This window comes from Panulirus ornatus, chromosome 56 (assembly GCF_036320965.1).
Source record: "Panulirus ornatus isolate Po-2019 chromosome 56, ASM3632096v1, whole genome shotgun sequence".
NCBI lineage: Eukaryota > Metazoa > Arthropoda > Malacostraca > Decapoda > Palinuridae > Panulirus > Panulirus ornatus.
The window spans coordinates 1,289,786-1,304,173 of record NC_092279.1 but is presented as its reverse complement, the minus strand read 5'-3'; the positions used below and the strand labels follow the sequence as shown (position 1 = coordinate 1,304,173).

At 38.2% G+C, this 14,388-nt stretch overlaps 1 protein-coding gene across 1 annotated transcript in view; it reads left to right on the top strand.

The window, feature by feature from the left end:
- The first annotated feature begins 5,657 nt into the window (after nucleotides 1–5,657).
- DNAlig1 (DNA ligase 1) overlaps nucleotides 5,658–14,388 on the top strand; it is a 92,028-nt gene continuing 83,297 nt past the window's right edge. The window contains exons 1-2 of the mRNA XM_071693608.1: nucleotides 5,658–5,744; nucleotides 10,373–10,450. Coding sequence (XP_071549709.1) covers nucleotides 5,725–5,744; nucleotides 10,373–10,450 — 98 coding nt within the window. The 5' untranslated portion in view covers nucleotides 5,658–5,724. The remainder of the gene's footprint in view (nucleotides 5,745–10,372; nucleotides 10,451–14,388) is intronic.

The window sequence follows — 14,388 nt, the reverse complement described above, 5'->3', positions numbered from 1 at the left end:
AGTGTTCGGGTGGCAGAAAAGCTTTGGCTGTCATGAACTGCACTCGTTCGTGACCTCTAGCCTTACTGAATGAATTACTGTAGACCTTTCCATACTGAAAGCTTCACTCAGCAAAAAATCAGTCATAACTGTAAGAAAAGAGAAACGAAATGATAGATAGTGAAGTTGTTAAAACTACCCGTGCATATAATACATTCCTTTTGTAATTAGGGGAGTTAGCTGGCTGGGGTTGGTACGCCTGCGGGTGTGGTGGAGGGGAGGCCGTCCGGCGGGTTGGCAGACTTGGGCACGCGCATGGCCGTGAGAGGACGACGGTACAATACCCAGAATTGAGCAATAGGTTCTGACCTTTTTACGTTGTTCCAATGACGCACTGAGGCTAAGTGATCTCCTTGGGAGATGAAATGGTCCAGCTGATATCTACTGTGGAGTGACACAATCTTCCAAAATGTAGCTAGTGTACGCAGATAGTGAGGCCTAAAGCTGGAATATCAACCCACTTACGACAGCACTTACGACAATGGTCGGTTTGACCTAAGCACTCAATGCTGGGTTCCAGAAGTGAATTATCTACTAGGATTGTGAGGAAGATCAATAAGTGGAGTGAGTGTTGGAGCAGGACTTTTGAGTGTGACTGGTGTCAAGTAGTTTAAGTATTGTAATGATAATTATTTGTTTATATGAAAATTATATTTTTTATAATGACATTACGTTTGCATCATTTGATGCTTTCGTAGCCGTCAATTATATCATATTTCTTTTAAAAGTACTTGTCATAATGCACGGGATTAAGGCGCGATTTTGTATTGCTGGAACAGTGACAGTTAGTAGCTTGGCGCCATTTTTGGAAAACAGTGCTTCACTTAATCCTTCCTCTGCCTTCTTCACCGTGAAGCCACCTTGACATAGCACATACTACATGGACGAAGGCAATTAAGTTAAAAGTGAGTGAAGTGTCACCAAGTATTAAGTGAATATTCTGGATGTGAACACTTTGTAAACTTTTGGGAATCTTTCATTTAATATGAATACGGTTTCCATAAGTTTTGAAATGGAATTGACCATTGTGTTAGCTGTTTTGTATTTGGCAGAGATTATTCTTGTAATATTTCATTTGTAATAACTAAGTAGATTTCTTTTAGTTTCAGTGACATTTCTATTTTTGTTTTAGATTTTCTTTGTGAGTTTAGGCAAGCCCTGCGTCTACTATTGGTGTGTGCTTTCTGTTGGAGGGCAGTTTCGCCTTATTACTCTCATACAGTTAGAAGAGTCACATGAAAACATATTCATTCTAAAATGGAAGCTACTCCTTCCAGAACAGTATATGGAAAAACGATGAGGTTAGGGCCTTAGAGATGGTATCTGACATGCTAACGATTATACCGTAAAGGGAGAAGTGATTCTGTCGGACTAGTATCGACATTAATCGGATAATTGGACAGTTAACGGACGCTCTTGAATTTCGATAAGCAGGTGACAGTGGACGGCTAAGGAGGCTTGAGTTAGAATGCCGCTGCTTGTCCCTTACATCATGGCACTATGCACCATACCAGACAAGAGAATGGGGGGGGAAAGATGAAGGCCGGAGTGGGTGACAAGTTCAGAAATTTGTTCAGAGGAAAGGTGAGCTCGATACAAGAAGTACCAGAGGCTAGGTCGGGTTAAAGGAAAATAAGCGTAAGGGAGAAAAAGCCTAAAGTGAAAAAACTTAAAAAGGAAAAAGGCCTAAGTAGGGAAAAAAAAGCCTAGGAAGGGAAAAAAGTTTAGGAAAGGGGAAAAAACCTAGAAGAGGGGAAAATACCAAAGGAAAAAGAGCCTACAAAGGGGGAAAAAAAGCCTAGGAATATCTTGTAATATTTTACTAATCGACCCAAAACGTTACATAATTACATTCGTGAAAAAAATGAAAGGTGTACCGTGTCACGCAGATCACAGAGAATGGCCAAGAAGCTACTACAGTCACGAATTACTTTTGTATTGCATTTATAGAGAAATATCAGGACTACATACGTCTTGAGGACCAAATTTGGTACGAGTTAGCCGAGAAAGACGCTGAATTTTCACGGAGGGATTTCGAGAATAAAATGAGACAGCTTAATCCAGACAAATCGCTAGGGCCTGATTACATAATCTTGAAACTACTGGCCAAGCCTTTGTTGAGGAAATTTCGCAAGTCTTTAAGATGGGTTAAAAGAAAGAAAGAAAGAAAAAAAAAGGCTAGGAACACTAAAACCAGACGTCAGCATCAAAGAATATATCATTTACAGTATTTCTTGATTACCTAAACATTCGGCGCTGTTTTTATATTAGGCTACTCTACACATGCATATGGTGTTCAGGGTAAAGTAAAAAAGTCGACCAAGCGCTTTTCATCTGACACAAAAGTGGTTAAGTACATGGAGAACGGTGGAGACAGGAGTGGTACAAGGATCTGTTTTCCTACCTACTTTGTCCCTAATATATGTATTTCTCTGTAAAATGTCGTGTGAAGTTGTTTGTGGATGAAACCAAGAAACGAAATAGCATTTATATAATAGTTAACAGAATATTGCTCATTTGGGAAAATGTCCAGTGTAGAGACACGATACATGTCGACGGGTAACAAAATAAAGAGCTATAGTGCAGAGGTCAAATATCAAAGTACTGTCATTGTGATGTGAAGGGAAAGAAGAAATCTACAGAAAGACATACCTTGTCCTTATTAAACCAACAGAATCACAGTCTTTCAAGGTAAACATAACGAAAGTATTTATAGAAAGCTCCAAACTACAAATGAAGACACTTTTTTTCCTTCAGGCAGAGGATTGCATGGGAATGTAATGGTCTACCAACATCACGTATAACATGCTATTACCTTAAGCGTAATTAGTTGAATTATACTAGATCATAGTTTGTGCCGTTCATATTGTCTAGGTTGTGTTCAAATGAGCTGGTGGAGTAAACCTTGACATGACTGGAAAGGATTCGTAGCTATTACATACAAAAATAATTTCTCCATGATCGTTCTCATCAGGTCGGTAGCCCAAACATCGATAAACTTTCTTATGAAATGAAAAAAAAAAATGTGAAAATGACACAAAACAAGAAACAAAGAGATATTTACCTTAATTTATCTATGAACAATGAATATTTTTGGAGGGAATGTATTTGTAAAATAGCAATAAACATGACGGTGCCATTTCGTCATTTATATGGCATTTTAGGGCAGTGTCTTTTTTTGCAATAAATGTTCAGTAAATACCAGAATATAACATTATGTATAATAACCAAATTGCCTTCCCATTTATTAAGTTGGCCGCCACCTCGGCCCTCAATTATAACTCGATGAAGCTGAGTTAGCTAACGAATGGTTCCATGATACTGAAAATATGCAATCAAAATGGATTCTTTATTAGCAATAACGAAGAAAATAAAGTAATAGTGCCTTGGTGACGAAGTTAACCGCAATCTCCACTTGTGAAAATTTAAACTACAGACAAGACAAGGCTACTAAATGAAAAATAATATACCCAGGAACCTGAATAGAATACCTAAACTTGTTTATCTTGAAGTAAAAATTTGGGTTCACTGACTAGAACACCTAAACTTATTGAACTTAAAGGTAAAAGGTTGAGGTGACCTGATATAGACCGTTCAAAACTACCCTGGATCAATAACCCCATTGATTCTTTGGAGACAGTAATGAAGCGTTTTCCCCTCAGAACTCGAAGTGCGAAAAGCATTTTTTTTTACCCTAATGTACTAGGCTCTTTAAGGCCCTTTTTGGTACAAGAATGTGAACTGTAATATTCCTTGTGAGCTTTCTGTCATCATGATAGGCATTGTTTACCTCCACGTACATGAATGGGGCCTTCTGAAAATTTGCCCTAATAGTAAAAATTCCTTAAATGTTGCCCTGAACAGTCCTCGTACAAGACTAGAACTGATAGACGTTTACTCTATTGAGGCTTAATAGTTTTTCTCAATTCTTCCCTCAATGTGGAGTATTTGAAAGTAAGAGATTCAAGATTCGACGATAAATCATTTATCAAATCTTCGACAGGGATAGAGATGAAATTCACAAATGTTATCTATATATATTTTCCGTTCATTTTTTCTTAGCACAAAAGCCTTGAGGGGGAAGCAATGGTCTGTTGCTGTATCCATTCTTTAGTAACTTTGTGTAACCAATCTATCAGTTTGATAGAAGTGAGGGGATTACGGCAATAGATCTTAACTCATGTGGATCTTAGACCATTAGAAGCCATCAATCATCGTCTCTCCATCACTCAACGTAATTACATCTATTTAATCACCGTGGGCCGAGATCGACAATGATCGAGATTATCTATTTGTACCGAAAAGTTGGGTAGATCATCGAAGTTATAAATCACCGTCCCATCATCACTCAATGAGAGTAATATCTGTAATGAAAGAGGGTGGAGATCGCTACCTAATTGACAGTAGGGGCCGAAGTGTCACGCGAACCATCATTAACAAGGAGACAATTTGCATGATTACACACACTAAGTCATTCTGGTATATTTTGATAGTTTCAGCTTAAATGTGAAGTACACTTTTATATCTTATAATTTTCTTTTATATTTCTTATACTTTTTAACCTTGAATTGAGTTTCTAGCCATAAACAATTTCATATTGTATCATTTATGCAATTTAATAATAAAGACATCTTATCTATAAGGATTAAGTGGCATTACATGTCATTACAATGCTGTTTTTAGGGTTTTCCGCCATTTCTTTTTATTCTTACTTTTGGATAAATTATGACCCTTGTCATATATTTCTATATTATCCTACTTTTTTATCGATTCATATGCAATAAAAAAGTACATATTGTAATTATGATGTATGTTGCTGTGATAGAGTAATGAGAAATAAGTATTTTTTTCTTAGGCTACGAATAACTTTATTATTTTTTCAAACTTTGTGCCACCAACTCATCTGAACACAAGACAATGTCGACGACAGACTGCATTGTTCTGGTATATTTCAGTATATTTCGGGGTTTTGGCCATGGTAATTCAAAGCCATTGTTGTTAAGCTACCTTGACCTTGGTAAGAAAAAAAAACATCAGCCTTGAGTATGCATGAAAATATTTCAGAACTAATGACGGCTCATGCTTAACGCTCATCCCGGGTAATGGGGTGATTATAGGCCAGTTGTTATGGCTAGATTAGAAATCATGAATCACTAAAGTCTAATCGGAATTCATTTTGAAATAACGAGGGGTAACCTGGCCCGAGGAGCGTCTGGTTACCACAAAAGTGGAAATCCAATAATTACTTCAGCTCACCTTAAAAGAACACTGCGGTTCCTTCTCTGGGACTACGACTCTGAGGGAATTTAGATCCAGATATGCAAAATAACTGTGCAAGTTACCATGTGGTTCCATGAATCAAAATGACAACTGGATTCCTGTTGAGAGAATTCCCTCAAACCCTAAAAATCCATCAATTCATCTTATCATCTCGAATGCACGACCAGTTTATTATCAGGAAATTGGTTTTTTAAATAAGGAATTATAGTATTCATCTCAGTATCCTTAAGGGGAGACTGGGATGAGAGATAACTCAGTAACTAGCAAGAGATAATGAGAAGGAAATTATTAATTTTCTTAAAAGAATTTAAGTAAATCCGGATTGGAATAACGAACGGGATAGCCGAACTCCCTCCAGATTGTTTACCAAAATAGGCGGGAAAAGTGCTGTGGATTGACGTCAAGATGGTTCAAAAGACTATTTTGTAAGTTTGCTCTCATTACCAATATGTTTCTTGGGGTTAATATTACTCTCGCCTTCCAGTAATCACAGTGGAATGTGTGGCTGCCATATGTAAGACACACAGGACTGATAAACTGGTGATAAAGTACCATGACGAAATCATCCCTCGAAAAGTCTCTACCTTTTGAGATGATTCACCAAAACTTCTTAATTCTCCATGATTATCAACTCTTGAGAGGTGCTTGTGATTATTTTTTTTTTCATGCTTATTGAGAAATAATGGGAACTAAATTAAAGGACGAACTCCTACGTAATGTGTAACCTTTGAACACCATTATGTACGGAGCTAAACATATCCTCTGATTACTTTTCTTTTTATAATCTAGTAAAATTAATGTTTCGTCCATCCACCAGTGTTGAAGTTGAATTTATGTTTTTTCCACGGTATTTGATGTATTTTTGCAATATGTTAACCTTCATTCCATCGTATATCACTTACCTATTGAGGTAATGGGGACTCCCAGTGGGAACCTTGGTTTTGTTGTGCGAGGGAATGAACAAAATATGATATGCAAGTAGACTCAGAGGTCGAAAGCGTTCAAAAAACACCAAAAACCTTCGGCAAAACATTTTCAATCCAACCCAACCTAAATGAGTTTATGGGATGTCCGGAATGGTAATATACCCTGTCTAAATACTGGTGTTTGATAAGGCCATGATATTATTAACTTACAAATAATCTTTACTTTTTTCCAGATTTACAACAGTAGGTTATCTCTTGAGTGACCAAGAATTTGAAGATAAGAAAAAATGTGACTAGGATCCTGCTCCTTTATCAAGGAATAAAGTATTGAAATTGAAATTAAATTGTAAGCTGGGCTTAAATCTGAAGATGAGGGAACATTGATTGAGTGTGAAAATGGGTGAAATGTCTGAAATTCCAGTGAATATAAGTGAACCTAACTGGACTTTCCATGGGAGGAGAGAATGACATCATTCCACAGTAAATGGGACGGAGGTGAAAATTAAGTTTTGGAATATTTAGAATTAGAGCATCTTTTCATAACGTACAGAAACCAAATTTTCTTAAACAAATGATCCAGTGACAATTGTGGTATTTTTTGATGTCATAAAATGAATTAGTCGAAACATGAAAATTGCTATCACGAAGGTGGCATTTGATAACTGCTGCTATATTTTATTCCTCGTTGCATTGAGTGTTAAGTTATAGTATATCTTAATGTTCTTTGCATATACTAATATTATCATACACTACCCCTCATTCATATTTGTATGGAGAGCATTAGTAGCGAGTTCTTGGACAAAAATGTTCCCGTGAAGGAAAATTCTTGATTTCCTGTAATCTTCTGATTTAAGGGTCATGACTAAGCTAGAGATACTAAATAAATCTGTTTATGAAATTGTATGGTTGTTGTGGAGCAAAATATATGTGTCAGAGAAGGGACACTATGTCATGGAGGGGACAAATGAGTTGCATCACAGAAATGTTTGAAATTGGAAAATTGTGAAGTTCCCATATTTTGAAAAATATTCCGCAGAACACTGATTCAGAAATAGAAAACATGGATTTGTTTATGTCTTTATAAAGAAACTATGCCATATTTGTTACTTCTGGCACTTATTGATTTATACAAGCATAATTGATAAGCAAAACTATGAATTAAGGCACATTTACAGTGTAAAGCCATATTAGGAATTGCAGCTACTGAGCATGCTCATGAAAGCAAAGCATTGCGGTTAAGGCTTATCATGTGCTTTTGGACTTCTATGATTATGGCATCACTTTGAGAACTGTGTTTACACTGAGATTGTTGCAGACTTAAGTTGTAAATGACAATGAGTTCAATCAGAGGAAGAACACAGAAATACAGAAAGAATTCAAAAGAGTGTGAAGAAAAATAAGAGGAGGTGAAAAGGAAAGATAGAGAAAGAAAGAGGGAGTACTTACTGAAGAAAGAAGCAATTCTTGCGGATGCTCGAAGAGCTAAAGAAAGAGAAGAGAAAAGAAAGCAACATGCAGCAGAGAAAATTAAATTGTCAGCCATCCACAAGGAAGAATGTCTGTCATGGATGCACTGAAATTGATATTCAAAATTTTGAGAAAATGATGAACAGGGCAAAGAAAGACCTTCCTAAGTATCCTGAGAGACAAGTGCATGTTTTGGCAAAACTGGTAACAAATTTATCACCTAGAAAGTGAAAAGCAGTGTTGGATGCACATGACAAAGCCTCAAAGAGAAGAAAGTGGTATGTTTACATATTTTGTGTTTTCTCATGCTTATCTCTTGCTTTCATTTGCCTGTGGTCAGTATTATCCCTCCTTGACTTTAGCATTGAATATTAAGTGGTGTTGTTTTGTGATGATTGTCCTGTGCTTAGAGAATAGAGTAAGAGTAGTAGGACATGATTGGGAATATTACATCATACTCTGATATTCTATAAGATACTAGTGGTGAAGGTTGTGAAGATAAGGGAAAATTTGAGCTCAACCCATTTGCTATAGAAATCACATTTGTGGAGTGGGACATTTACTTTCCTTTACAGCATAAGTCAAAAATGGCATGGCAGTAGAAAAAATTTTCCCTTCACTCAGTAATACCTCAATGTTTGAGGTTCTCCAAAATGAGTGCTTTTGATATGTACATGCTGTCATCTTGTATTAGAGAGAAGTATTGTTATAAACATACAGTGGTAAGATTACTGTTCTGAACATCCACCTGTTTGGAAATTGAAAGTTTTTCCAGTTGTTTTTATGTGTTTTGCATGAATCTTGCCTTCATTTTATATCACGTATCACCGTGTTTTGAGATATCACCCCCCCCTTATCTGACACTTCGTTTTGAGATATCACCCTCCCCTTTATGCAGTGACAAATGGGGGATCCCCAGTGAGGGGAAATCACAAAAAGTAATGATTTATGATTGAAATGAAGGTCAGAATCGTCCAAAAGACATCAGAAACCGTCGGAAAAACTGAACCTTGCCTAACACACCTAACCTGGCCATTTGAAACAGTGATGATATGAATATAGCTCCCAGTGAGAAGTTACTCTCTACCTCTATGTGTTTTAAGGTTGATTTTACTGATTTGTTGGTAAATGTTGCATTTTTCCTAAGATATAGGGGAAATGTGCTGTCGATAAACTGACCCAAGGCATATGAAGCAGCTGGGGAAACCACAGAAAGGTTTGCAGTGCCATGTTTTAAATTGAGGGATGTGGTTATGAATGAGAATGAATTAAATGAAAGATGTATCTGCTATTGTTTTCTAGGATTTTTTTTTTGCATATATGGAAAATCTATCCATTTGGTACTGAAAAGATAATGGAAAATGTCATTAGTGTTCTCATTTTTCGGAGGATGATTAACACATTTAGGACCACCCTGATATTTGATTACACAGCAAAGGGATCACTTATTGAAAAAGTACTTTAAGTTAAATACTTGTTCAAAGCCATTAGAAACTGAAAATATCACCATTTCCTCAGGCAAGTTAAAAATCAATAGAAACTATGAAAACATCATCTGACTTGCCAAGACAGCCAAGTAAGAAATCAACAGAAACTATGAAAACCATCCAGCTTCCTTCGACAGCCTAGGAGAAAATCAATAGAAACTATGAAAACATTACCTAACCTTCCAAAGGGCCTATCCCACTAAAGGATTGATATGGTGTACTGCTGGGGATAACATTTAATGGCTGCTTGTGGGAAGGCTTGACAGTGGCATGAAAAACTACTTGGTGTGTCATGTGTTATTTTGCTGGACACCATTGATCCCAACGTTCCATCTCCAATGAATGTTGAATTATAAATTTAGCTAATTTGTGATGTAACCAGATAGATAGATAACCAGCTGGCACTCAAGCTGACAACAGGAAGTGTTCCTTTACACAGAAAGTAGATGGATTCCTCATCTCACTTGACTCAAGTAGGCTGAAACTGCTTCAATTCTGATTGAAGCATCAGACAGCCTGGATAGTAGAAGTAACCCAACATGAACTTTTGAATGAAAATCCACTATATTAGCAGGTGTGTTATTGGGCAAACACCTTCAGAACACATTGGTCTTGTCTGTATTATGGATTCTTTTTGGCTCTTGTTCCTGAACATATTTTTACCCCATAACCTTAAAGTGAAGATTGTCACCCCTTAGGAGCCCACTGTACCCTGCTTCCACATGGAACATAGCCTTGAATCCATGAGAGCCCCATGAAAGAGGTTTTAAGGTTGCATTACTAACTGTGAGAGCCTCATGAAAGGGGTTCTAGAGTTCCATAGCTAACTGATTGGTGTCTGTAGCATTTGAAACGTTCTCTTGAACTTCATTATGTTTTTTCTTTTTCATGTATGTTTATGCTTCTCAAATTCACTCTTCTTCTATGCATTCCTTTCACCTCTTTATAAAACTATACAACCCTTTATTTAGGCAAAGTATAACCATCTTTGCTTTCTTTTTGAAACTTGATTTATGTTCTCAGCAAATGTATTAAGCAAAATTGCTTTAATCAGGAATTTATATTTACAAGATTATCATCTTTCGTGAGTTATTTGTAAAGCATAGTTTGTGAGGTGTATATCATATTCTAATATCATTTTCATATTAATGTAATATATTTTTTTCCCAACAGGTCCTTTTTCTCAGCCACCAAACCCAAAGATCCAGAAGGAGCATCTGTGGGCAGGTCACGGGGAAAAAATGATGAAAAGTATGTTTTAAGAATAACTATTTTAATTGTACGTGGTAGATTATAGTCTTCGTATGTATAAGCTTAGATAAATGATGGTCTAGACACTTAACAGCTGATAGCACAGTACTGACCCCAAGTAAAATAAGTTAGAAAATACCATTCTGTACCACCATCAGTGCAGATTTTGGTTGACTTGTGACTTTTAATGTGTATTATCTTGACAGCACTCAGGTTAGTTACAGTTTGTTCACCAATGATGGTGTACTTCAATGGTTATCATTACTCTCTTCTGATTCACTGGTCTAAGTCTGACCCCTGCCATGGGAAGATAGCAAGCAGTTCACCCAGCTGTTCATCCTAACTCTGGTTGGTGGCTAGATGAATATATTTAGTTGGGATAAAGCACCACTGCTGTAGTAGGCCTAGTCTACTGTCAGCATGTAACTAAGCTTCAGGTTGTAGAGGAGTCTGTTGCTGAGAATGTGGCCTTCACTAGCAGACCTAATAAGCTTACTAGCAGTTGGTGTTATACTTTACTTCTAAGGAATCAGCCAGCTTAATTTATCCTTAATTGTATACTGCCAGGCTTGTGTTTAAATGAATAGGATGTGTTTGATAGCTTTAATTCAGAAGAATTATTACCCACATCCATTTTGGGTAATAATTTATTTCTATATTATTTTACAATATTATTATTAGTAGTATTTTTGCTCCACCCTTCCACCTCCAAGTTGGTCTCCCGTTTCTCCCCTTTTAGAAATTTAAATACAAAGGGGGGGCTTCTAGCCCCCTGCTCCCGCCCCTTTAGTCGCCTTTTACGACATGCAGGGAATACGTGGGAAGTATTCTTTCTACCCTATCCCAAGGAATAGGTAGAAGGATAGAGTGAAAATGATTTTGAGCAATCGGGGCCTGAATTTACAGGAGTGTGAAAGGATTGCATGTAATAGAGTGAATTGGAACGATGTGGTATAGTGGGGTCAATGTGCTGTCAGTGGACTGAACCAGTGCATATGAAACGTCTGGTGTAAACCATGGAAAGGTTTGAAGGGCATGGATGTGAATAGGGAGCTGTGTTTTCAATGCATTACACATGACAACTAGATACTGAGTGTGAGCAGATGTGGCCTTTTTTTCGTCTGTTTCTGGCACTACCTTGGTGACACTGGGGTGGCGGTGCTATTTCCTGTAGGGCATGGTGGCGCTGGTAATGGATGAAGGTGAGTAAGTATGAATATGTACATGTGTATATATGTATATGTATGTATATACATATATGTTGATGTGTATGTTATTTTTATTTTGCTTTGTTGCTGTCTCCCGCGTTAGCGAGGTAGCGCAAGGAAACAGACGAAAGAATGGCCCAACCCGCCCACATACACATGTCTATACATACACGTCCACACACGCAAATATACATACCTATACATCTCAATGTACACATATATATACACAGACAGACATATACATATATACACATGTACATAATTCATACTGTCTGCCTTTATTTATTCCCATCGCCACCTCGCCACACATGGAATAACAACCCCCCCCCACCTCATGTATGCGAGGTAGCGCTAGGAAAAGACAATAAAGGCCCCATTCGTTCACACTCAGTCTCTAGCTGTCATGTAATAATGCACCGAAACCACAGCTCCCTTTCCACATCCAGGGCCCCACAGAACTTTCCATGGTTTACCCCAGACGCTTCACATGCCCTGGTTCAATCCATTGACAGCACGTCAACCCCGGTATACCACATCGTTCCAATTCACTCTATTCCTTGCACGCCTTTCACCCTCCTGCATGTTCAGGCTGCAATCACTCAAAATCTTTTTCACTCCATCTTTCCACCTCCAATTTGGTCTCCCACTTCTCCTCGTTCCCTCCACTTCTGACACATATATCCTCTTGGTCAATCTTTCCTCACTCATTCTCTCCATGTGACCAAACCATTTCACAACACTCTCTTCTGCTCTCTCAACCACACTCTTTTTATTTCCACACATCTCTCTTACCCTATTATTACTTACTCGATCAAACCACCTCACACCACATATTGTCCTCAGACATCTCATTTCCAGCCCATCCACCCTCCTGCGCACAACTCTATCCATAGCCCACGCCTCGCAACCATATAACATTGTTGGAACCACTATTCCTTCAAAGATACCCATTTTTGCTTTCCAAGATAATGTTCTCGACTTCCAAACATTCTCCAAGGCTCCCAGAATTTTCGCCCCCTCCCCCACCCTAAGATTCACTTCCGCTTCCATGGTTCCATCCGCTGCCAGATCCACTCCCAGGTATCTAAAACACTTTACCTCCTCCAGTTTTTCTCCATTCAAACTTACCTCCCAATTGACTTGACCCTCAACCCTACTGTACCTAATAACCTCGCTCTTATTCACATTTACTCTTAACTTTCTTCTTTCGCACACTTTACCAAACTCAGTCACCAGCTTCTGCAGTTTCTCACATGAATCAGCCACCAGCGCTGTATCATCAGCGAACAACAACTGACTCACTTCCTAAGCTCTCTCATCCACAACAGACTGCATACTTGCCTCTCTTTCCAAAACTCTTGCATTCACCTCCCTAACAACCCCAACCATAAACAAATTAAACAACCATGGAGACATCACACACCCCTGTCGCAAACCTACATTCACTGAGAACCAATCACTTTCCTCTCTTCCTACACGTACACATGCCTTACATCCTCGATAAAAACTTTTCACTGCTTCTAACAACTTGCCTCCCACACCATATATTCATAATACCTTCCACAGAGCATCTCTATCAACTCTATCATATGCCTTCTCCAGATCCATAAATGCTACATACAAATCCATTTGCTTTTCTAAGTATTTCTCACATACATTCTTCAAAGCAAACACCTGATCCACACATCCTCTACCACTTCTGAAACCACACTGCTCTGTACATGCCTTCACCCTCTCAATCAATACCCTCCCATATAATTTACCAGGAATACTCAACAAACTTATATCTCTGTAATTTGAGCACTCACTCTTATCCCCTTTGCCTTTGTACAATGGCACTATGCAAGCATTCCGCCAATCCTCAGGCACCTCACCATGAATCATACATGCATTAAATAACCTTACCAACCAATCAACAATACAGTCACCCCCTTTTTTAGTAAATTCCACTGCAATACCATCCAAACCTGCTGCCTTGCCGGCTTTCATCTTCTGCAAAGCTTTTACTACCTCCTCTCTGTTTACCAAATCATTTTCCCTAACCCTCTCACTTTGCACACCACCTCGACCAAAACACACTATATCTGCCACTCTATCATCAAACACATTCAACAAACCTTCAAAATACTCACTCCATCTCCTTTTCACATCACCACTACTTGTTATTACCTCCCCATTAGCCCCCTTCACTGAAGTTCCCATTTGCTCCCTTGTCTTACACACTTTATTTACCTCCTTCCAAAACATCTTTTTATTCTCCCTAAAATTTAATGATACTCTCTGACCCCAACTCTCATTTGCCCTCTTTTTCACCTCTTGCACCTTTCTCTTGACCTCCTGCCTCTTTCTTTTTTACATCTCCCACTCATTTGCATTTTTTCCCTGTAAAATTCGTCCAAATGCCTCTCTCTTTTCTTTCACTAATAATCTTACTTCTTCATCCCACCACTCACTACCTTTCTAATCAACCCACCTCCCACACTTCTCATGCCACAAGCACCTTTTGCACAAGCCATCACTGCTTCCCTAAATACATCCCATTCCTCCCCCACCCCCCTTACCTCCTTTGTTCTCACTTTTTCCATTCCGTACTCAGTCTCTCCTGGTACTTCCTCACACAAGTCTCCTTCCCAAGCTCACTTACTCTCACCACTCTCTTTACCCTAACATTCTCTCTTCTTTTCTGAAAACCCATACAAATCTTCACCTTCGCCTCCACAAGATAATGAT